This window comes from Acinonyx jubatus, chromosome D2 (genome assembly GCF_027475565.1).
Source record: "Acinonyx jubatus isolate Ajub_Pintada_27869175 chromosome D2, VMU_Ajub_asm_v1.0, whole genome shotgun sequence".
Classification (NCBI taxonomy): domain Eukaryota; kingdom Metazoa; phylum Chordata; class Mammalia; order Carnivora; family Felidae; genus Acinonyx; species Acinonyx jubatus.
In genome coordinates, this window is record NC_069393.1 from 71,860,289 (window position 1) to 71,884,892 (window position 24,604).

At 41.4% G+C, this 24,604-nt stretch overlaps 1 protein-coding gene across 5 annotated transcripts in view; it reads right to left on the bottom strand.

Moving 5' to 3' along the window:
- SHTN1 (shootin 1) overlaps positions 1–24,604 on the bottom strand; it is a 100,801-nt gene that overhangs the window by 49,845 nt on the left and 26,352 nt on the right. For 4 of the 5 annotated variants that reach the window (XM_027063206.2, XM_027063209.2, XM_053207361.1 and 1 more), the window contains exons 4-8: positions 17,607–17,701; positions 11,594–11,762; positions 9,705–9,802; positions 7,668–7,749; positions 3,983–4,077 (exon numbers count right to left, since the gene is read on the bottom strand). In XM_027063206.2, coding sequence (XP_026919007.1) covers positions 3,983–4,077; positions 7,668–7,749; positions 9,705–9,802; positions 11,594–11,762; positions 17,607–17,701 — 539 coding nt within the window. The remainder of the gene's footprint in view (positions 1–3,982; positions 4,078–7,667; positions 7,750–9,704; positions 9,803–11,593; positions 11,763–17,606; positions 17,702–24,604) is intronic. The other variant, XM_027063207.2, reaches the window with a different exon arrangement.

Here is a 24,604-nt window from a genome sequence, read left to right on the forward strand (position 1 = left end):
AACTATATTCAAAAAGTACAGGAAAATCTTTCATTAAAAACTAAAATTACATCGGAGCACTTGGGTGGCTTAGTCAGTTAAGTGTCCGACTCTTGATTTCAGTTCAGGTCATGATCTCATAGTTTGTAAGATCAAGCCCCATATCAAGCTCTGTGCTGATAACATGGAGCCTGCTGGAGATTCTCTCCCTCCCTCTCTTTCTGCCCCTCCCCTGATCACCCGCATGTACTCTCTCTCTAAGTAAATACATAAACTTTAAAAAAAGAAAAAATACTGTTTCTATTAAAAAAATGAAATTACATTGAAGAAAACACAAAAACTTAACACAGGAAGACAACTGGCTGTTTCTTCCTTATTGAGGGAGGGTCCTGTTTTTGGTTTGTTTTTCTATGTTGCCTTTTTTTTCACCCATTTTTTCCATCCCCTCATGCTCCCCTCCCCTCTGGCAACCACCAGTCTGTTCTCTGTATTTATGGGTCTGTTTCTGCTTTTGTGTTGGTTTTGTTTAGACTCCACACGTAGGTGAAATCATATTTGTCTTTCTCTGACTTACTTCACTTAACCTAATGCCCTCTAGATCCATCCATGCTGTCACAAATGGCAAGATCTCCTTCTTCTTTGTGGCTGAGTAATATTCCCATGTGTGTACGTGCATGTGCATTTTTTTAAAAAGAAATTCTGGTTGTGACCCACTAACTTGCATGCTCATTTATTTTATTTTTGAGAGGGGGGGTGCGGCAGAGAGAGGTAGGGACACAGAATCCAAAGCAGGCTCCAGACTCTGAGCTGTCAGCACAGAGCTCAACGCAGACCTCAGACTCACGCACCGTGAGATCATGACCTGAGCTGAAGTCGGACACTTAATTCACTGAGCCACACGGGTGCCCCCACATGCACTTTTTTTTAATGGACAGGTAGAAGTAGGAGTGTGGAGAAAACTCCCCATTTTTTTACTCTACACATTTTAGAACTGTTTGTATTTTTTACAAGGTATATGCATTCCTTTTGTGGTTAAAAACATGAAGTAAGTTAACTATTGAATTCTAAGGCTCCAGACCTTAAGCTCCAGAAGGGCAGGGGTCATAGCTGCTTCCTTCGCCATTATAGTCCCCCCACCCCCCGATGAGCACAGACACTGGCTTCTGAAGATGTTTGCTAAATGCACTAAAAACCAAAATGCAAAAGAGTCACTTCTCTTGTCAAGTCATGCACTGTTGAGCAGTAGTTTTCCGTGGAAAAGCTGAGAATCTGTCAACCGTGCAAAGGGGAAGGTATATGGCTTCCAATCTGACCATATTTTGAAAAAAAACCAGTTTTCTTCTTGCTATTGTGCACGTCAGATGTGGATACTATAAAAAAACATCGAGCACCACTGCAAGTACTGAGGGCACCAGTAAGTGCCCTTGCTCTCCCTCCTCCCACCTCCGTCTCCTCGTGCCAGGGTCACAGGTCAGCGTCGCGTTTCCGCCCGTCACTACCAGGTGAAGGGCAGGGTCCACCACTCATTTTCATATTCTTAGCGGAATCCTGCTTCCCCCGTCTATCTTCTCTGCTGCTGCGTGGCCTTCAAGTTTTCTTCGAGCTGCTTTGTATTCTAATATTGTTCCACGAACAACAGATGTAAAAGTGAAAATGTCTCTCAAAATCAGACGCTGGCATTCGGGTCGAAAACAAGCCAGCCTTTTCAGTTTTACGGTGGAGGCGTCTTCACATCATCCCTACTCTCGCTCCCCCTCGGCTGTTTATCTGGTGCCATTATTTACATCGCTGTAGCTTTTCCGAAGGGCTCTGACACACTTCAATTCTTTTCTCTTTCTTCCAAGTAACAAGAGAACAATTTTTACTCACCTTTCATTAAACTCTCTGAATAAAATGAATCATAATATTTCAAATTGACGTCTCGGACGAAACCTTTTACAGAGTTCATTGCTAGCACAGCTACATTTGAGTGCAGAAAGACTCCTGCACAAAACCATAATCTGATTTTCAAATGTCATTCCCATAACCCCACGCTTTGTCTTCCTTCTACACCTTGGTTACTTCTACCTATGAATGTTTTACAATTCCTTAGCTACTTTCTGGCACAACCTACAGGGCACAGGCAGACTCAAACTGCTTCTAGGTAGATGGAGATCTCGGGCAGACCAGAGCCATATCACAAGCTGTTATAGTTCAGCCAACTGGTGCCTCATCGTTTCCCTGTAAACCAGCCCCAGGGCCATGAAAAACCCAGTGATGACAGGTCAACGAAGGGTGGTCGGAACATGAGAAGCTCAAAGCTGATCTCTGACACGAGAGGAAAACCATTATTCTGGAGAAAGGCCAAGATGATGGGTATACAGCGTGGCAGTGTTCCACAGCAAGTGGAAGAATCAGCTTATGTAAGGAGATCACCGTCTAGGAGGTGAAGAGAAATACTAACACCATGATACTGTTGTTTGGGGTGGTATTGGAGGTGGACCCTGGATTCTTAGGGCTTTTTGAAATATACAGGCATCCCGTAGTCAAGCTGACTTCTCATCGTAAGTTACAGGCATCCCCAAATAGAATTTCTTTCCCTTGTACAGCATGTTACAGTACAAAATCCTGTACCAGGATTGAAGAATCCTGCCATGGGATTTTGAAATCACTTGGCTGAGCCACTAGCAAGCATCACCCATTTTACAGACAGTGAAAGTGAAGCCCCAAGAAGGCTAATACTCTTAAGTCATACGACGAGTGACTGACTGACGTGGCCAAAATTTGAACCCAGATCTACTGACACCACATCAGGGACCTTGATGCTATTTCATAGCTGCCTCCCTTATTTTAAGTGATAAGTTTTGGGGTGCCTGGCTGGGTCGGTTGGTAGAGCATGCAACTCTTGATCTCTAGATTGTGAGTTTGAGCCCTCATGTTGTGTGTACGATTACTTAAAAAAATATATTAAAAAATCTTTAGAAACAAAGTGGTGAGTTCTTATTCAATTTCAAAACCTATTTTGGGGGCGCCTGGGTGGCTCAGTCGGTTAAGCGGCCGACTTCAGCCAGGTCACGATCTCGCGGTCTGTGAGTTCAAGCCCCGCATCGGGCTCTGGGCTGATGGCTCAGAGCCTGGAGCCTGCTTCCGATTCTGTGTCTCCCTCTCTCTCTGACCCTCCCCCGTTCATGCTCTGTCTCTGTCTCAAAAATAAACTTAAAAAAAAAATAAAATAAAATAAAACACAGACGCATCATCGGCGCAAGATAAACAGGGTTTTACAAAAAAGAGGTATGGTTCTGTCTCCTCTGTGTCTTGGGCCTTGAACACAACTGGATTCACGCAGGTTGGCCAAGTGGTATAGGAGATCCTATAGTCAACCCAATGAATTCTAATGACCCAGATCTGAGACTGGCAGGTGGTCATATTCCAGGAGGGGACACTAACAAGAGCCCATGTTATTAAAATATCCCTTGTTGGGGCGCCTGGGTGGTGCAGTCGGTTAAGCGTCCGACTTCAGCCAGGTCACGATCTCGCGGTCCGTGAGTTTGAGCCCCGCGTCAGGCTCTGGGCTGATGGCTCAGAGCCTGGAGCCTGCTTCCGATTCTGTGTCTCCCTCTCTATCTGCCCCTCCCCTGTTCATGCTCTGTCTCTCTTTGTCTCAAAAATAAATAAATGTTAAAAAAAAAATTAAAAAAAAAAACAACCTATTTTGATATGTCATCTCCAAAGTTCTTTAAGTAACAAACATTTAAAACTAGGTCTCTGGAGGGGTGCCTGGTTGGCTGAGTCGGTTGAGGGTCTCACTTCGGCTCAGGTCATGATCTCGTGGTTTGTGGGTTCTCTGTGCCCCATGTCGGGCTCGGTGCTGACAGCTCGGAGCCCGGAGCCTGCTTTGGATTCTGTGTCTCCCTCTCTCTCTGCCCCTCCCCTGCTCGTGCCCTGTCTCTCTCTCTCTCTCTCAAAAATAAATGTTTAAAACAATTTTTTAAAAAACGAAAAAACTAGGTCTCTGGATACTTACCTCTTGTGCAAATGACTCCGCCTTCTTTCGAAGGTCCTTCTCCAGTTGCAAGTTAACCTGCATCTCTTCATACTCTTCTACCGCCAGCATGGACACTGAGGAGAGGAGGAAAAGAAATGGACAAGACACAACACAGACTATCAGGAAGATGGGTGAAAAGCAGTGCTAAAGAGATTCTTTGCATCGGCACGCAAGCACCCTCATCCATCGCTGCTTGGAATATAAATTGATCAAACCTTTTTGGAGGACAACTCGGCGATGTGAATCAAAAATCCAAAACTATTCATGCCCTCTGACTCGACACTTGCACGTTTAGGAAGGTACTGATTCCCCCGAGAGAGCAAATCATGAACAGGTCCAGAGGTTAAGCTGCGAGAATGCTCTCAGCATTGCCATAGACGACAGTGAAATCATCCAGATGGTTTCATGGGGGATGACCAGTAGAGTATATAATTTACAAGAAATATGATTCTGCCATCGAAATGACATTGTAGAAGCATATTTCTTGAACCAAAAGACATTCGTGGTATTTTTTTTAAATGAGCTTACTTCCCTTTTTTAAAAGCTACAGATCTACAAGGCCTTTCGCAGAAGACGAAACGTGAGAGGCCAGTGAACGCGTGGAAAGATACTCATCTTCATTAGTAATCAGAGAAATGGAAAGTAAAACCACAGGCACCTTTTTATACTCACAAGGAGGGAACTGGCAAAAATTAAGGAGAGTTACACCAAGTCTGGAGAGGATGAAGAACATGGGAACAAACGCACTGCTAACCAGAATGTAAACCTACTTAGTAAGTCCTCTGGAGTCACGCAGTGGGACAGAGGATAAACTTGTATTTGGCGTGGATCTTAGTGAAATGCTTGGATATGTGCGCCAGGAGACGCCTGTGAGAATTTTCATGACCGTCTGACTTGGAATAGCAAAAAACTGGAAAAAACCTCAAACATCCACCAACAGGATACTGGGTCAATGAATTTTGGTATAGACATCGAATGGCATATTGTGCAGCAGTGAAAATCAACACACCACACCAATGGCCTTCAGCAGGGATAGACCCCACAAACCCAGAAAGTTGCAGAAGCACACATGTGAAGGGCTACCATTAATATAAAGTTCAAAAATATGCAAAATTAAACAACGTGCTGTCTAGAGATATCTACATAGTTGGTAGAACTTATTATAAAGAAAAGAAATGATAAAAATCCAAGGGGTACAAATGGAGACTGATGTTCAGGGCGCTTGTAAAGTACCAGTGGGTAAAGAGATTATTTCTTTGCTGATACTTTCTTCATCTTCCATAAATGTTATAAACACATTTAGCAAACAATTTAACAGAGAGAGAGCTTTCTTTAGATTGGAAGAATATACACGATGTTAATAGCGCTTATCTCTGAACTGTAAACCTTGAAATTTTTTCCCTTTTCCTATTCCTACATGAATCTATACTTTCCACCAAAAAAGTATATTACCTGAATAAAAAGGAAAAAATATATATATGTGTGTATAATATATATAAATATATATAACATAAAAATATATACACACACACGTGTGTATATATGTATACATATGTATATGTATACATATGTATACATATGCACACACATACACATACGCATGTATGTTGTTTTTAAGTATCTTCCATGTTTATAAAGAGAAACGGGCTCAGATCCATTTAGGCCCAGAGTCAGAGCTCTGAATTAAAGAATCAATGCAGGACAGACATCTTCCAAGGCAAGGTCCTGTCAAATAAGAGCAACGTGAAAGCTTTGCTGCTTTTTGACATTTTGCAGCCTGTGTTGTTAAATACTGATATAGACAAGCCAGAGGGAGTGATGGCGGTGTTAGAAATTAGGCACAACATAGGTAGATATCACACTAGTCTCTCAATCTGCCTCTGGAGAGGTACTTTCAAGCCCGAGCTGAGTCATATCAATAAAATCTTTAAAAAGGCTCTCTTAATGGCTCCTTTCACACAACGTTCCGTCAGGACACTTCAGTCCTAACTGACTAAGGACGGGTTTGCCGTGTAATGACATAGAATTTCAAACTCTGTACGCCGTAAATCTACTGCCTTCTCAGAGGAAAGACTAAAAGTCTTACCAAGTAAAGCAACAGAAGTGGTGGTCTGTGATGTGAATTATGGGTCCCTGAGAGCTAAATAATTTTCAAACCTATTTAAAAAAAGAAATTTCAGGAAGAAAACAAAGACGGCGGTGAGTATCGGAAGCGCCGGCAAGATAATTGACTCTCTTTTCTATGTCCAGAGCACCATAATACAAAGTGAATTTGCACATGTCCTGGCCCTCTTTACTTGGATTCTGAAAGAAATTAGGTTGGTCCTAGTCATGCATTTACATAATCTCTCTCTCTTCCTAGATACAGGGTTCTCTGAAGGCAAGGACCCATGTGATTAACCTTCGTAGAACCCCCTGCTTCTAGCACAGTATGTCAAGACCATTACTATCTTCCTAAATGTGGAGACAGCCGAGCAAATGTCACAGTCTATCACATCTCCCACACTTAACTACGAGGTCCTTCATTTATTCAAAAACCTCAATTTGTGACACAAAGGTGGAGAACCAACACCAATCACAACAGGGAAGGCTGGAAGATTTCCTTTCAGTGTTGTAGCTTCTGAACTAGAAATGAGAGTGAATGGGCCGGGGGGAGGGGGGGGACAAAAAGCTCAGAACTGTGTCTGTAGAACTCCACTTCGGCATCACTCTCTTGTCCTAAACCAGGGGACATTAAAAAACTGTCCCTGTGAGACTTGACGCTGTGTTTCATTAGCAAGGATTCTGTTTTCTTTAAAGGTAGCCTTTGGAGAAATTTCCTTCTCACCATGGGACCAGGTCTGCTTCTCCTGATCAAGAGGTTCATTTTTATGTGATTCAGATACATATCATGAACCTCTCATCATGCTGACGGCCGGACAGCTCAGAGCCAGATTTCAGGCACACAGGCAGGAATGTGCACGACTTCAGAGCAAGCATGTAATCTGTGTATCAGTATTTCATTTTACTTTCACTTTGCCCCATTTTCTACATCCTCTCAATTTAAAACTGTATCATATCGGGGCCCCTGAGTGGCTCAGTCAGTTAAGCATCCAACTTCAGCTCAGGTCACGATCTCGCAGTTTGTGGGTTTGAGCCCCGTGTCGGGCTCTGTGCTGACAGCTCAGAGCCTGGAGCCTGCTTCGGATTCTGTGTCTCCCTCTCTCTCTGCCCCTCCCCTGCTCTATCTCTCTTTCTCTCAAAAATCAACAAACATTAAAAAAAATTTTAATAAATAAATAAAATCATATCATGTTGCATGTATCTATGTAGATATCCTCATCTCTTTCAGATTAAAAATAACCTACAAAATACATAAATACTAGGGGAGAGCCAATATGGCCATGGTCCCAGAATACCTAGAGACAGAATAGTAATTGGGTTTAAAGTGGGTTATAATTTCCTCAAGCAAAAGCACTTCCTAGAAGGCCCAAGACTCTAAGGTGGGTGATAAAACAACGGAAAAGAGAGAGACTCACTGCTAGAAATCGGGAAAAAAACACTATTCTTGCTACAAGATATTCTTGCTACAAGAATCTTTAGGCACAAGTATAAAACAACACAAAATGTACGTAAACCAAATAAATTACATATGTATCAGAGAAAAAAGACTGGAAACACGTACCTCTATTGCATTTTTCTAAGACTCTTCTCTGTTCGAGAACTTCTGAATTCAAAACATCTTTTTCTTGTTTAACTTTATTTACCTAAAATTGTGAGATTGCGGGGGAAGGAAACACCCAACATTGTAAAACACGACATACGGCGATGTGCAACACTCAAACTGCCGTCCAACATTCAACACAAAGCTACAATTTAAAGCAGTCATTGGCTTTACCGTGTTGGGCTTTTATTAAGGTCCTTCTTAAGGCCTCAAAGGTAGCTATTTAAGTTAGGATATACATTTGGTAGAGAACTTATTTACAAATTCCAAATGGCACTGGTCCCTAACAATGTAAATGGCTCATATTTTAAAATGCAAAAATCCAACCAGAAAGCACCCAGAAAATAGAGGAATCATTTGGTCTGAGATCCAATACTCAATTTTGGTATTCATTTCAAACTCTGATGACATTTGGCTTAAGTAAAACGTACATTAATTTTTTTAAGTAAAAAAACACCTTAAACTTTGATGACTTTGGGCTTGAGTAAAACACACATGAAAATCTTCCCCCAAAACACATTTGTGAGGTAATTTTGACATCGGTCAATAGGAAAGCATATCATATAGGACCAATTAAAACAAAAAAGAATGTGAAGTTACATGTATCGAAGAGGATAAATCTCAAATGCGCTATATTGAATTTTAAAAAGCAGGTACATTTACATCATTTAAAAACCCTCAAAATACTATTTATTATAGCAAAAGATGTAAATACATGCACTGGAATGATAAAAAACAAGTTTAGAATAATGACTGTTTAGGGAAAAAGGGCAGGGAGGGTAGGGATTGCAGTCAGGAAGAAATCCACTGGGATTTTCAAGACTACGTATTAAGCCAGGTAGTAGGGATATGGATATTCGTTATTTTGTTTTTGATACTTTCCACACGTCTGAAATAGTCGTAACAAAAATAACTTCCGAAAGGGCTTCCAGTAAGACTTCTAAGTGGGAGGGGGCAGGATTATCAGTAAATAATCATAATTAAGGAACAGAGTACATCAAAATGTGGTGTCTCTCTCCTATGGTTACAGTTAAGAAACACACTAAGATCGTGGTCCTGGAAAAGGACTGAATCAATCAGCATGCCAGAGCCTGTGAACTGGTTGCTTTTAGTATAAATTAGATTTTGGATTTTGGTTTGAATTAGTAACTGGTATAAGATCTCCAACAGGAATCCCACTTCTAAAATATCATCACCCTTCTTCCCTCTCATTAGGATGTCTTGCCACAGTAAGGAAACCGGAGCGAGGCTGAAACTGGTGGCCACTGCTTCCCAACATGTCTCCCATGACAGCCCTTAAGAAAACGGTCAGATACGTTGTGCAAACTTAGGTAACTGGATGAGGCTGCCCACTGCAGGAATCGAGGCCTTGGCATTACCTGCAAGCCACCGGAGGGATAGCTAGGCACTGGAGTGTGTGGGTTTGGAAGCTTGGGCTGCAGAATATGGGAGCCACTCACTGACACAAGCTAAATCAAGACTGCAGTTCCTCGAAGCATCGTGCAGAGAAAGGCAATTATGTGCTCCTGTCCCTCAAGACCACGGAAAAATAAGAAGATTCTCCAAACACCCACTTGAACCCATTCTACCGCCTATCACGTGTGCTTATGTTGGAGGCACACAATGACAGCCCAACTCGGCCAACCAGCTGATGGAGAAGCAACACACTTCTTCACCAGCAGCAATAAAGTGGAGGACTTAAACTGCAGGTGCCATTCTTACAAATCAGTCTCACACGGCGAAAGACGGGGGCAAAGGGAGAGCTTCATTGCTATTTTGGTGCTTTATTTACTGAGCTAAGTAGTGAGGATACGAATGTTCATGATCTTCTTGTCTACGGTGTTTTGTATGTTTGAAACAGGGAGTAGAAGAGAAGATTAAGATTAGTACATGGTTCTCGTGTCAGAAATGAACTCCCAAAGGCAATTTTTTAACTTAGCCGGTCTCTAATGCCCTGAAAACACCAAAAGGCTTGCCCTTCAGGCCTAACATACGTACTTCTTCAATTACTTCTACAAGTTTGCTCTTGAGATTTTCCAATTCGATGGCTAATATCTTCTTCTCTTCCTGAACAGATACAATTTGATCTCGAAGTTCTGCGTTTTCAAAGCAAAAATAAAGGGGGAAACAATATCAATGAACTTCTTCTTAAAAAAAGAAATCAATCTTGTCAAAAGAATTGAAAATGCCAGTGCACGTGTAGCTTATGGTCAAGGTTATTTAACAATTAAAACAAAAATGAAGAAGCAGAGAACAATGGAAATCTCATTCTGTGCCCCCGTACACAGCCACAGTTATTAATAATTTTATATCTCATGATCTCACCATGTCCTTAAATATACTAGATCATGTTTTCTTTACATTCTATCAAACACATATTTTAGAAAACTACCTGGCCTTTGAGAAGTAAATTTTTTTAAGATTTCAGGGAAACAAATTAAGGCACTGTACTAATTTCCTCTTTACTTTAAAATGGCCATGGGCTCTCGTCACAATACAATAGAATAAACAATTGGGCAGCTGATAATTTGCAGATTTTCATTTGCAGAAAAAAATCCTGACCTGCTGCCAGTGGACAGCCCTCAAATACTATTTGAAGTGACTCAAAATACAACCTCTTTGAAAAAGGGTTAATTCTAGTAATTTTCTCTCCAGAGTTTTTGGTGCATGGTTTCTTAAGTTATTTCATATTTCTGATTATTGGGATTTAACGAAGACTGGATTACCAAGATGGAAATATTAGCAACTGTAAGTGAAAATGTTTTTGGTATTAGATGAAAGTTATTTCCACCACTCAAACGTTAAAAAATATATATACACAGCTTAGCACCAAGTACTTAAATTGATACCCAGGCCTACAGCTTTGTGACTTGGTTTTTAACTGCGTTTAATTTCTTACCCTTCTCCAAGAACAATAAAAAAAAAAAAAAACCTTCTCTGGGGTTATTTACAAATGGAATCAAACTTTTACATGAACCCAGCTTGAAGGAGTTCTCAGACACTTATTTCAAAATGACGGTCTCCACTGGGTGGCTAATCCTGAAGGAAGAACAAGAGACTAGATCATCCAAGACCTAACAGAAGGGGAAACTAGGGACAAAAGAAAATCCTAGAAATTTCTTCTCCTTCTCCAACCATATCAATATTATTCTGTCTTAGATTAAGGGGGTGGAGGGTCAGATAAGGATGGCTTTCTTCTTACTTTTTTCTTCCTACTTGTAACTGAAGTTTTATCTGCCTGAGAAACTAACGAGTATTGCTTTTGACATGCGCCGAAGGCTAAAATGCCCCAGAAGCCACTGAGCCCCAGACGGCTTTCCTATATCATTAACATAAACAACGTGTACATATAATTATGTGTATATATAATCATGGATAAAATTAAGGCATATTTTTAAAATTTTATTTTAGAGAGAATGTACGTGAGTACGGGAGAGGGACACGGGGAGAGAGAATCTTAAGCAGGTACTATGCTCGGGCTCAGTGCAGAGCCTGATGTGGGGCTTGATCTCACAACCCTGGGATTGTGACTTGAGCCAAAGTCAAGAATTGGACACTTAAGTGACTGAGCCACCCAGGTGGCCCCATTCTTTCTTTCACTTAACAAAAATATCTTAACGATAGTCCATGTTTTTAAGCAGTTTTACAGACTAGCTGTTTCTATCAAGACAGTACTTTCAAAAGCGCCTAATCCCAAACAAGAAAGTCGTAACACACCAATGTCACGTCCTGTCGTGATTCTCAAACCAGGCTACTCCCTGGAACATTTAAATCAGAAATGTCTTGAAGCAGAACCCAAGTTCTAAAGTTCTCCAGTGATTCCAATGTACAACCAGGGTTGAGAAACATTATCAAAAACATGCTCGTGACTAAGCCAAGAATACCACCTTTGATCTGCTTCTGACACTGGATGGAGACGCAAGTCTCCGCGGCACCCTCTGGATCTGTGCTGGCATCTTCGTCATCGATGTTGATCTCTTCAGTTATTACATCTGGTCCCAGCTTGGCCATGTACAACATGCTGATTCTTTTCAATGTTTTATTTTCTTTATTTAGCTGAGGCAAAATATAAAAACAGTTATTTTAACAGCAGTCAAATGAGTGTCTTGGATTTTTAAACAATAGACAGATTAAGTGTATTTCTGTCTTCCATATTCATCAACATTCACAGCGTGAACTAACAATTAGAAGATTCATTAAGTAAGGTTTTATTTACACTTTTTTAATATTAAACTTATTAAAGTAAGGCCTGATGCCTGGATGACTGCCAGCAGCCTGGGAAAATCCTAGCTATAACTGATAATATAAGAGAACTTAAAATAAAACATCAGTATAGACTTTGTTACGTTAAGTAAGACCTGATGCCTGGATACAGCCAGCAGCACGGGAAAATGCTAGTTATAACAGATGATATAAGAAGAATTAAGATAAAATACCGGTCTGGATTAAATCAAATTTCAATTTATTTCAATTTAATTAAGGCATTTTGTTTCAAAAAAATGTTTTCTTTGCTGCTATGCATGCCCTGTAAATGTTTGTTAGCTCAGCCCTCTCTCTTCTCTGGACACTGCTACACTCTTCTTCGTTGTTCGGCAGGATTGCTACGGAAACAACCATGTTCCCCCAGAGCACACCCTATCCCTTTGGCCACAGCTAATCAGTCCACAGATTAGGCACACGAGGCCAAGCTTGGTCAGATGGATCCGTTCTCCAGAAATCTGGAGGCTGGAACATGGAGAGGAGTTTCCTTCCACACGTCTGCATGTACAGAAACTATTGGCACCCCCATTCCAACTCTGAATTGAGGAATAGAGGAAGGGAGTCCATAGCAAAGCCAAATATGGAGCTGATGTGTAGAGACAGGCAGAGGAAAATAATGCAGATGGGTTTCCCACAGGGCTCCAGTCCATTCCTGAAATACTCTCCTAGCCCATAGGTAGATTCCGTGGGATTCTCCAATATCCCTCACTAACAAATTCCTACTTTTCTTAAGCCAGTTCAAGACGTGTTTCTGTCTAGAGTTCTAATAATACACAATGGAAGAAAGCACAAGATATGTTTCTACTATCTCTATAAAGAGTTCCAATTCACAGCAAAGAAAAGAAATCCTAATTCATTAATGTATTTGTTACTCCTTTTGCAGAAATTAATTGCTTTTTAGTTTCAGTTGCTCAATTATCATTGCCTTCTTTGGTTCATGTGAATGTCCATATGAATATTAGTACAAAGCACACACAAAGAGTAAACTTGGAGGAGGGGAGGCACCCGGGGTGGCTCAGTCAGTTAAGCCTCCTACTTCGGCTCCAGTCAGATCTCAGGATTCGTGAGTTTGAGCACGGCATGGGGCACGTCGGATCCTCTGTCTCCCTCTCTGTCTCTCCCCCCCACTTGCATGTGCGAGCACGCTCTCTCTCTCAAAAATAAACATTAAAAAGAAAAAAAAAGAGAAAACTTGGGTCCAAAGTCCACAGAAGGAAAATACGGCTTTCTCATGTTTTCTCTTCTCAAGACTGCAAAATAAAAGGTCTTCTCTGAACACACAAATATTTAGAGATGAAACCATGTTTCTTTCACTAAGGGCCAATGACCAACACGACAAGTTGTGAATTTCATAACTGACACTGGAAATTAATACAGAGACCTAGTTCAATGCAAAGCTAATTCCCCTTCTCCACTAATCACCTTATGTCAGAGTAAGCTGTGCTCATACTTACTTGTCAGGCTTTGGCCCTTCATTTGTGGTAATTAGGACTCCTCAGGGAAAAGCCCAGACCATTTCAAACTGGGAGATCTGATTCTCACCCCAATAACATTGAATCTAAATGTATCTTAAGTAGCCTGGTCTGGAACACAAGAGGCTTCCCTGACCTCTCTGGGGAGTCAGGAAGAATCAATCCGTCAGAAATGGCTATCAACCCTTCTGCAGATTCTCCCTGGGAAGCCCAGTGAGTTCTATTCAGGGAATCTGACACTGCCCTTTTCTTCCCTGTCCCCAGCCCACAGTTCGGGCTTCTAGCTCCCCAAGATACATTACAGGATCAAGAACCAGATGGGAGCCCGTCCTCTCTCTCGGCCTCTCTCTCTTCAGATGAAACATTCAAGTGAAGACTGCTGTGGGTTCTCTGAACCATGAATGCTACAGAGTAGACCTATGCTGTGCTCAAGGATCATGGTCAATTCCCGGACAACACCATCTTTTCTGAACGTTAGGAGAAAATAACAATTTAAGGAAAAGGTGAAAAAAACCCTCAAGCCTTCATTTGTAATTCTGCCTCCTACCACTTAAACTAATGGTTTCCAGCTCTGCACATTCACATCTCTAGAGAGCTTTTAAAAACTCTCACTGAACAGGCGTGCAACAGACCCAAACCTCTGGGAGTGGAACCCAGCACAGTACTTTCTCTGAGTCCTCGGGTGACTCTAATGTACGTCAATACTAAGAATCTTTGATACAGAGAAAGGCAATGTGTTATTATACATTTCTATAAAAATCAGCAGAGTCAAGAATCCTGCTCTGTAACCAAATGTTTCTGCCTCTAGAATAACCTCATCTTTCAGGGTGACAGTTTCCTCATCAGCGAACTAAGGAGAAAAATAGCTTCTACTCCATAATGTGAAGATTGAAGGAGATATTACATATAAAGTATTTAACACAGTGACTGACATACAGTAAAAATTCAGTGTTCGCTACTCATTCTTACAAAAGAAGTTTAGTTTGTGCATCTGATTTTTCTTTGGAAATAGTCTATCAGCTCGTTTTCTTCAACCAAGATATACATCCATGATCCATGCAATTTTTTCTTCCTCCAGGATACTCACAAAAGCACAAAAATGCTAATTTTTGCCATCTGGTGCTTAATACGTCAGCTCCAGGGCCACCATCACAATAATAATAACCTGATAGTTAACAGTCCTACCCTCAAAAGAGTTTAATGCCTCTCTCTATCAAGTCAGGCACTAAAATCCACCAGCCCTCGGCTGGCCGTACTACTCTATTTAACAAGGTTACTAACTCAAGAAGAAAGCCGCACACTGGGTGCCTGGCTGGCTCAGTAGGTAAAGCATGGACTCTTGATCTCAGGGTCATGAGTTCAAACAGCACATTGGGCATAGAGCCTAGTCACAAAAAAATAGAAAAAAACAAAAAAGCCACCTAGAAAATTTCAAAAGTCTTCTCTGAAACATCATTCTCATCTTTTGGAAGAAGAGACGTAAGAGTTATGTACATAAAGATCTCATGACCGTGCTAACTGGGTATTTTTGGAAACTCTGAATTCACAAATTTTGGCTATGCAATTTCACCAAAGTTATTATTCATCAAGTTATATATGTTAACGGCATGCTGTTTTTGGAACCATTCTAAGTCACAAAGCAAAACTAAATCTTCTATAACCCTACAGTAACAGAATCCTCTAGTACATTCAAATTTAAGTAGTTTTCATATTGGGTGCAGCATAATGAATATTTAAAGATACAAAATAAGCAAGTTAAACAGATTTGGACCATATGGTTTAAATAACTGGTCCACATTTATCAGGTTAACCTACACATTTTAGCAAAGTACCCACCCTTGCTTTCAAGAACATTATGCAAATTGCACCTTAAGAACTAAACATTCCATTTGTCATTAATTTGAAAGCAAAGATTCAGGAAAATAAGAATAAATTTGCAGAAACTTTGCTGCTTTAAAAATGGAGCCTACCTTCAAAAATGACAATTGGGATATCTAAATCAGGATGTGTGGTTTATTGATCATACATATAGAGAAGCTTCCAAACTTTGCATTCAAAGCTGTAGGATCTTCCAGATCCAATGAGCACATCTATAGGTTTTGTTGACTTGTGTTTTTATTCCAAGTCCCATAAGGTCACGCTGTATCCTCAAAAACAAACCGTATGTCCATTTTCAAAAGACTTCATAAAGAACAGAGGACAAACGGCAGAGGGAAGGGTCCCATGGTCAAGACTAAATTACAAAACTGACCTTTGAGATTAGCAACACGGTGGTTCATAACCACGGATGACCATAACAGTCACATGGCAGCTTTCTCAGCCCACACATGGCCACCAGTGGGTGTAGGGTATTCTTAAGAAATCAACACTGGTCTACCCTGACACTTAAGACAACCATAGCTCAGAGAGGTGCATTCTCTTGCTCAAAGTCACCTGTTAGTTAAAAACAGAAAGGCAGGAATCAAATCTTTCTTTAAAGGGACCTATACAGGGGCACCTGGGTGGCTCAGGGGGTTAAGTGACCAACTCCTGATTTCGGCTCAGGTCACAATCTCGCGGTTTGTGGGTTCGAGCCCTGAGTCGGGTTCCACGTCGACAGTGAGGAGCCTGCTTGGGTTTCTCTCTCCCTCCCTCTCTCTGCCCCTCCCCTGCTCATGTTCTCTCTTCCTCTCTCTCAAAATAAATAAATAATCTTAAAAAAATAAAAACAAAAAAAATAAAAGGGCCTGTACAGACCCATGAGTAAAGCGCATCACAAAAAAAAGTCCTCCCCATTCTCCCTGAAGGGAGAATGCTGTCATTTAAGAGGAGACTACAGCAGTCCAGGAACCAGAACTAACCTGCCCAAAGTCAGTCACATATGCCCAAAATGACATAAGTGGGAATGAAACCTGTATATACTGCCTCCCAAACTGCTGCTCTCCGTGAAGTCTGCCCATCCTGAGAGTCAGTCAAGCCTTTTCGTTCCACGTGTCCTATTGGCAACAGGAATACTTAGGCACTTATGAATAGCGAGAGGAAACACAGAGACCATCCTCAGCCACTGCAAATTCGGAGCAGCTAGTGCACTCCGACTACATTTTTCTACTTGTTCCAAAAGAAGACCCTCAGGACTTGAGAGGAGAATTCGCAGTTTTGTGGACCAGTGAACACTTAGCGACATGTAGCACGGATGCAGCGGGGGGGAGAGCGCTCACATCATCATCGTTTTGAAAGTGAAGGCCTGCGCTGCTACGTATTCTTCAGACACAAATAACAGAAGGGAAGTTGCATGCACATCATTTATATTCTGGGGCTCTGGCTGCATTATCTTGTGAATCCCAACGTAGTGTCATCACGCAAACAATTAAGCAAACACCTCTAGCAAGCACACTGCTAATGCATACAAATTAAATAGAGACATATACAGACTGACTGATGGACTGATTTGCAGAATTTCAGTCACATCCAAAGACACACTTTGGAGGCACCTGATGGGGAAGAGGGGAAAGACACACAACCGGCAATTACTAATGATATTTGGCTAAAAATTGCTGTCATCCATTTCCTGATGAAGTAGTTCAGATGCATTTTACTCAACCCAAAATACGTAAGACGGAGATAAAAACATTCTTTAATAATAATGTACTTCTGATGAGACAGAATATAGAAAATTACACTCTTGGTAAATTCATCAGCGAGAAGCAATCAGCAGAGCACTGGAGGTCACCTTTAGCATATGCCCTCACTCTGCTTTCACAAATAATCACCTGAAATATAAGGCTGGAGGCTGACTTTTTCATCTACATCAAACACGAAACACTCACTGATCCTTTACGTCCCACCAGGTTACTTTTAAACTTGGTTAACATTTTCACCCAGTGCACAGACATCTAGGAAGTCCAGCTGGAAGAACTCCTCTGGGGCCATTTTTCACAGGCAAAAAAAGCACAAATGCTGAAATACATATAAAGAAATGCCCCCTGTTGCAATCAAAATAACCTATGCAGTAAGATATTTCCATAAGCCGCTTCCAGGAGTCTGAGAACTTATAACACTGTCCTCATCGTCAGAGTGGAGACAACGGATTAGAAAACCAGAGGGGCAGAAAAGGGCAGAGGCCACTCTTCAGAAAAGCACGTTGAAATTAAAAAGCTCAAGTAGAATTCCCTTCTTTAAAGAGTCTCACCTTTGTTGCCAAAGCTTCGGCGCTTTCTCGACAGGTCTTCTCTATTTCAAGATGGTTCTGCATAAAATTGACTTCCTCTATAACCATGTGAGAAACTAGGAATGAGGGGAAAAAAGTCTCAGCATTCAGAGATTAGTCAGTGATTCCAGAAGCCCACACATTTCGTCCCATGACTCAGAATACTTCAATTCTTTAGCTAGCCAGACCTTCAGCTCTCATGGAAAAAAAAAAGTGTTGAAGAGGCTGTCCTGATTAAATCTTAGCTAATATATGAATGTGGAAGGGAAAAAAAGAACACAAGGAAGAGGCTTCTACTGCCAGTGCACACATTTTAGGAAAGCTAGTTAGGAGGTTTTTTTAAGTGTCTGCTTCCCATGTACCTGTGCACGCAGCCAGACACGTCCACGAATTTGGACGACAGAGTCTCTCCTAAATAAAAAGTGGCACACGTGATTTCCTTTGCGTAACAGGACAGAACACGTGGATCTAATAAGGAAAGCTAGCAAAAGAGACATTTTTTAAAAATAAACCTCCAATTGATCTCTTTAACTGGAGTAACGGATGTGGCAGCTTAGTGATAGCCAGTACTGTAACAGCAGTCTTTATCAGGGACAAAGTGGTTACTTTTACTAAACTCCAAGGCAGAAGAGCAGAGCAACAAGGTTTATGCACCATAGGACGATGAAATCGGATGCTGCTTGCATCACAGACTGCTAGGAGATTCAGAAGAAAACAGAATTTTATTCGGTACTTTACCAATGCCTGAAAAATAGTTATTTTGAGGTTTTTTTTCTAAATAGCCGCTCTACATAAATGGAGATCTACAGGTACAAAACTGAGGACTTGAATCGTACTCGAAAGACCAGGGGACATGCCAATTCCTCTCGCCCATGTTTCTAGTTAAAAGAAAATGCTCAGAATCTTAAACTTAACTGTAGAGGTGTATACTCATTGACATTTGTTTGGCTTAAGAAAGAAAAATTAAGTCTACCCAAATGTGAAACCCAACAAAGTTAGGCAAAAAGCACTGGGCTCACATAACACAAAGAGAGATTACTTTTGCTTCATTTAAGCTTAATTAACCTGCAATTATGATTAAACTCAGGGGGGGAAAAATTTCTCTCCAAATTAAATACAAAAATGTATTACTTCCTAAGTCCGTCCAAAGTTCTTATTATGTTAATATTCAGATTCATAAAGCAGGACTAAATGGCCAGAAACATCTCTAACCTTGACATTTTTTCAGGGGTAATAATAATCTGCAGCAAATGCAGGCCAACCAAAAACCACTTAACTAATTAGTAGTTGCAGTCACCGAGAAAAACATGAATCAACACTGTTATTACAAGTGGCACATTTGAGTGGCATCTAATTATGACTTGATGAGCACGATACTTGCATTATCAACATTACTACTGCATCCCATCAGGGCCTAAAAGCTGCTGATGGCATTGACTTCGAGAAACTCCCACTCAATGGTACGGCAGCACCCAACAATCGGCTTGGCAGGGGCCCCCCTCACTAAATGACACGTTAAGCGTAATTACTGGTAGACATTGTAAATAAACAGGATTGGAAGTGAAAATTGTACCAAGTGCATAAGACACAATCTGACACATTGGAAGTGGCAGCCTTAATTGAGAGTTTCTTTGACTGCTCAAGATCATTTCAACTGCATTTCTCAGAGGACAGTGATTATAACTGTGGAGACAGACGGCATAATGGTATCAGCACTGCTGACAGAGCAGTGAATTAAATTGTATCTGCTGTTGTGTGAAAGCCTTGATGAGAGGTACAGATGCCTTAGTGGTCTTATCATTATAACACAATGGTCATGTTGTCATCAACCTTTCTGGCTCCAATTGAAAAGAAATGATTGTGTGTTGAGGCTCTGCGCCCCCCCCTCCACACCCCCCCCCTCCTATTCTATCTCTTGTTCTGAATAGAACCAATTTTCAGAGAGCTATGAAATCACGCAATAGGTCCTAAAATGCAGCTGCTTGGCATACAAACGGGTCCCCATTAAACTGGAATCACACACAATATGTGTTTATGCCAGAAGAACAAATAGAAGCTGAACACAGGCCAAGTTTATTCACACACACAAAGCCCATGTAGCTCTTCATCAATATAATTGCCTTTTATATTGTAGTTTAAATAATAGGCTCTATTATTTCCTTAAAATCCTAATATTCTTGGCATTTTATCACTGTGTTTACAAGGTAGGTTCTTCAAAAATGTGAAGGAAAGAGAAAAGAAACCTACACAATTTTTACAACATCAAATATTACTTTGAATTTTTTAGCCTTAACTACTTGACTTCTTCTCCAACAATCTGGTATTTCCATGATCATAACAAAAACATAAACACTCTGCATGTTTCATAGGAATTTGACTTTTTATTCAACAACATTCTTGCTCATGGAAGAGTGAGAAAAATCATTCCACCATAGCCAGGTTTAAGCCTAGCAAAAAGAAAAAAAAAAAAAACTTATCTTCTGAACATTTTGTAAAAATCTGCCCTGTAATTTAACTTGATAAACTTACATAGGTAGCACTAGCCCACATTTTCTCCAATTCTCATACAGTAGACTCCATCAGGTAGGTGTGTTTTTTTTTTTAATCTCTTCCTCTAAGAGGGAACAGTAGGAACCAGAAATAGTGCTTTGATTTCTAGTTTAAAAAATTATCCCTATGCTAAATAGGTAGCAAAGAAACGTACTTATCAACTTTCCAGATTCAAAAGAGAACATACTTCAAAGGGCAATTATATCTTTAAAAAGCATGACCTCATTTCTAAAACCAAAAGTCAGGTTACATGACACAAAATAGATATTTCTGTAATACATCATTTCATTTGCACCTTCCAAAGGACAAAAGTTTTAAAAACCTTTGGGTGTTCATTCAGTGATTTGCCTTACAGTGCTGAATGCAGGCTTGTCTCGTAATATCCACAGACCATGACCACAACCCCTAAAAGTGTCTATAATTTCGATGACATGAAGGTTTTAAAAAAGAAGAAAGCCGAATCCAGGTATTTTAGAAACACATACTGAAATATTTACAAATAAAATGAGATGATGGCTAGAATTCGTTTCAACATAATCTGAGGTTGGTGAGAGCAGAGGTATGGATGCAGAGATGAAATTAACTCGGCCATCAGCTGGTTAACTGTCGAAGCTGTATATTGCCTAAATGGGGTTTCGTTATACTATTTTCTCACTTTTGCATAAGCTTGATACTTTCCATAGTAACACTTGTTTTTAATGACTCTGAGAAGTAAGAAGCATAACCTAAAAGTACGTTGACTGTTGCGTCTACCAGTCGAGCTGAATTAGCCAAGTTTGTTTCTCCTCTTCGTGACCCCAAAGCACATGTACATACGTGCCATCATAGAATGCATCACACCGTAGGGCAACTGGGCTTTTCTTTCTTTGTCACTTGCTTTCGTCTTTTTTTTTTTTAAGGTTTATTTTTATTTTTTGAGAGAGAGAGAGAGAGAGAGAGAGAGACAGAGCACGAGCGGGGGAGGAGCAGAGAGAGAGGGAGACACAGAATCCGAAACAGGCTCCAGGCTCTGAGCTGTCAGCACAAAGCCCGACGCGGGGCTCAAACTCACAAACTGCAAGATCATGACCTGAGCCGAAGCCGGACGCTCAACAGACTGAGCCACCCAGGTGCCCCTGCTTTCGTCTTTTATTAACCGTGAGCATGAGAGCAGGAATTTTTCTTTGCTCACGTGGGACTCCCTTGCACCTAGCATGATGCTAGGTATCAACTAGGTTACCAGGTTTGTGTTTGTCTCAACGACTGAGAAAACAGATCAGGCCTACGTTCATCTGTGAACACCCTTTTACAAGACCGTTCTCTCTAGAACAGAACTGCTCAGGACACAACCACCATCACCATTTATCGGGCCAACTACGTGTCCAGCCTGTTCCACACCCTTTACATGTGTTCTGTCGTGAATTCTCACAACAGTCTTAGGAGGCACGTACTATCACAAGTTTTGTATTTGAGAACACTGAAGCCCAAAAAGTCAAGTAACAGATGTCAAATTACAGAGTTCTAACCGGTCAGGCCCAGCCAAACCAATTTCTAGGCGACTCCCATTTCTCCATGTCTCTTTCTAACTTGTTGTATTCAAAGGTGATACCACCAGGGGCGCCTGGGTGGCTCAGTCCAGTTAAGTGTCCAACTTCGGCTCAGGTCATGATCTCACGGTTCGTGGGTTGGAGCTCCCCGTCGGGCTCTGTGCTGACAGCTCAGAGCCTGGAGCCTGCTTCGGATTCTGTGTCTTCCTCTCTCTCTGCCCCTCCCCCACTCAACGTGTCTCTCTCCCTCTCTCTCTCAAAACTAAACATTAAAATTAAAAAACTTTGGGGGGGTGGTGCCTGGGTGGCTCAGTCGGTTGAGCGTCCGACTTTGGCTTAGGTTACAATCTCACAGTTCAGGGATTTGAGCCCCACATAGGGCTCTGTGTGGACAGCTCAGAGCCTGGAGCCTGCTTTGGATTCTGTGTCTTCCTCTCTCCCTGCCCCTCCCCTGCTCAGGCTTTGTCTCTCTCTCACTCAAGAATAAATAAACTTAAAAAAAAAAAAATTAACAAAGGGGACGGCCACCAATGGTGCCACCCTGAGCAAAACTCCTCTCCATCCAGCCAACTGTCAGCAATACTTGGATGCAGGGTGTCTCCCAAGCAGATGTGATGAACGTACCACAAGTTCTCCTGCAACATCAGGTTACCTGCAAGGTCTTCACATAGTGTGCAAACAGTGACGAAAGCCGGCAGGTGTGCAGGAAAACGGGTGTGCCCTAACACAGAGCAAAGGCTCTCAGGTTCTGGCTGGAGGGCATCAAAGACCTTACTTACTTCTCCTCGCACAGGAATCTGCCTTCATAGGGAACATGGCTTTGCTAGGCAGTGATGCTCCTCGTGCAGGAAGACAGGAGGAAGGCTCAGGAAGAGCTGCACGGAAATCTGGACGAAACCTGCTAGAAAGAGCACGCTGAGCCGGGACGGTAGAGCCCTCCTGTGGAACAGAGCTCCTCCTAAACCTGGTTCAGCTGCTCTCTTCCTGCACTTGGAGAACGAGGTTTAGCCGGTAAACGTTATAGGCAGGCAGATTTCCGCTTAGCACCCAAAGAAACTTTCCCTGGGAGCTGTCCAAATGTCAAGATCAGTGTCCGAAAATGAAATCGTGAACTAACTCCTGTCCTCTTAACACTGAAGGGCACTCTGGCCGGGGCAGTGAATGAGATGCTGGCAGCAGCAGCTAATATTTACTGAATCCTTGAACTCTAACGCCAGGCAATGCATTCAGCACTTTCTACATGAAGTATCTCATTTATTCCTTGAACAGCCTGTGAGGCAGGATCATTTATCCCAATCTTACGAATGCGGAAATCGTTCAGGGCTAGGTGGATTGACACCAAAGGGCGCTTTTTACAGGTGGTAACTGAGGCATTCCCTTCCAAACCTGAACTTCCACCCTCGGTTCAAAGGTCATCAACCACAGTCGTAATGTTTTAACAAATATTCAAAGTTTTCTTCATCCCCATTTCCTGTTTGTTTGAGACGAGTCAACAGTCAGCACTGTGTTTTCCTGTCATCCAAGCTTTAAGGTTGAGCTGACTCAGAAAAATGAAAAATTAAATGAAGACAGCAATAAAGATTGTTGTACTCACCTTTCAATTGATTCTTTCAGGCTTTGAGCTGCTCGTAGGGAAAAGTGTGAATTTTTAAAACTATCAAAGGTATTTAGAGAAAAGAGACAAAGAGGGAAAAAGAAGTAGATGAGAGCAGTTTATGTGTTACTCTAAAGGTAGGCTGATTTGGGGGGAAGCCCCTTCCACGTGTGCATAACACAAGAGGCAAAATGCCTAGTACCTACCCCACCAAAGCATTTTATGGTAAGTCCAACCATAAGAACTTGAATTATTCCCGCTACACACAGCATGCCAATCCACTATCAATAATCGATTCGAGAACATGAATTGGTAACCATGCCCATGGCATAACCCTTTCGGTGTGACTTGGTGTTGGAACATCCCATTAATTCTGCATCAGGGAAGAAGAAAGTCCTACACCCATTGCAATTCACACATTCACAAATAAGACATATTTCTGTCATAGCGTACTGGCCTCCAAAGATAGGTAACATCAACAATATTCCCCTGAGATTTGGTTACAGCCAGACCCTTGAAATAAACATAAACTGGCTATTGAAATTAACGATAATGCTGCATTTTTATGGCTGTTTAACCTTCAGCAAGAAAAAACTGTTTTGTTGTGTAGTTACCCAGTCAACGTTTTATGATACAATCAAACAGCCTAATGCAGCATCTGCAGAAAGATGGGAAAGATCTTGCTTCCAAGGGAGAGGGTCACTTTTCCTGCTAAGGTCTGGTCCTCTTCCCATGACATATTTCCTTCTGCTCCTTCTGAGTGTGACCAGATATATTCTATCTTAGGGGATAAGGTAATAACAGATTTGGATAAGGGCGCCTGAGTGACTCAGTCAGTTAAGCATCCAACTTCAGCCCAGGTCATGATCTCGAGGGCTGTGGGTTTGAGCCCTGCGTCGGGCTCTGTGCCGACAGCTCAGAGCCTGGCTCCTGCTTCAGGTTCTGTGTCTCCCCCTCACTCTGTCCCTCCCCTGCTCACACTCTGTGTCTGTCTCTCAATAATAAATAAATGTTAAAAAAAAAATTAAATAACAGATTTAGATCACATACAAAAATAAGACCATAGCAGAAATTTAGATTATTACAGCTTTTATGGGCATATGACTTTCCCTGGTGAGACGGGGCCATTTCAAACATGCAAACTCTTAAAAAAAATGTGTAAGTTCTGTGAACTAGAATTCCTTTTCTATGAATTAAGGTAAGAGACAAATCAGACCACTCTAAAGATGTGTAAGAATACTTGACATGGCATTATTTAGGATATCTAAAACTCCAAAAGAATCCATCATCTATCATTGAAAAAAAATGCT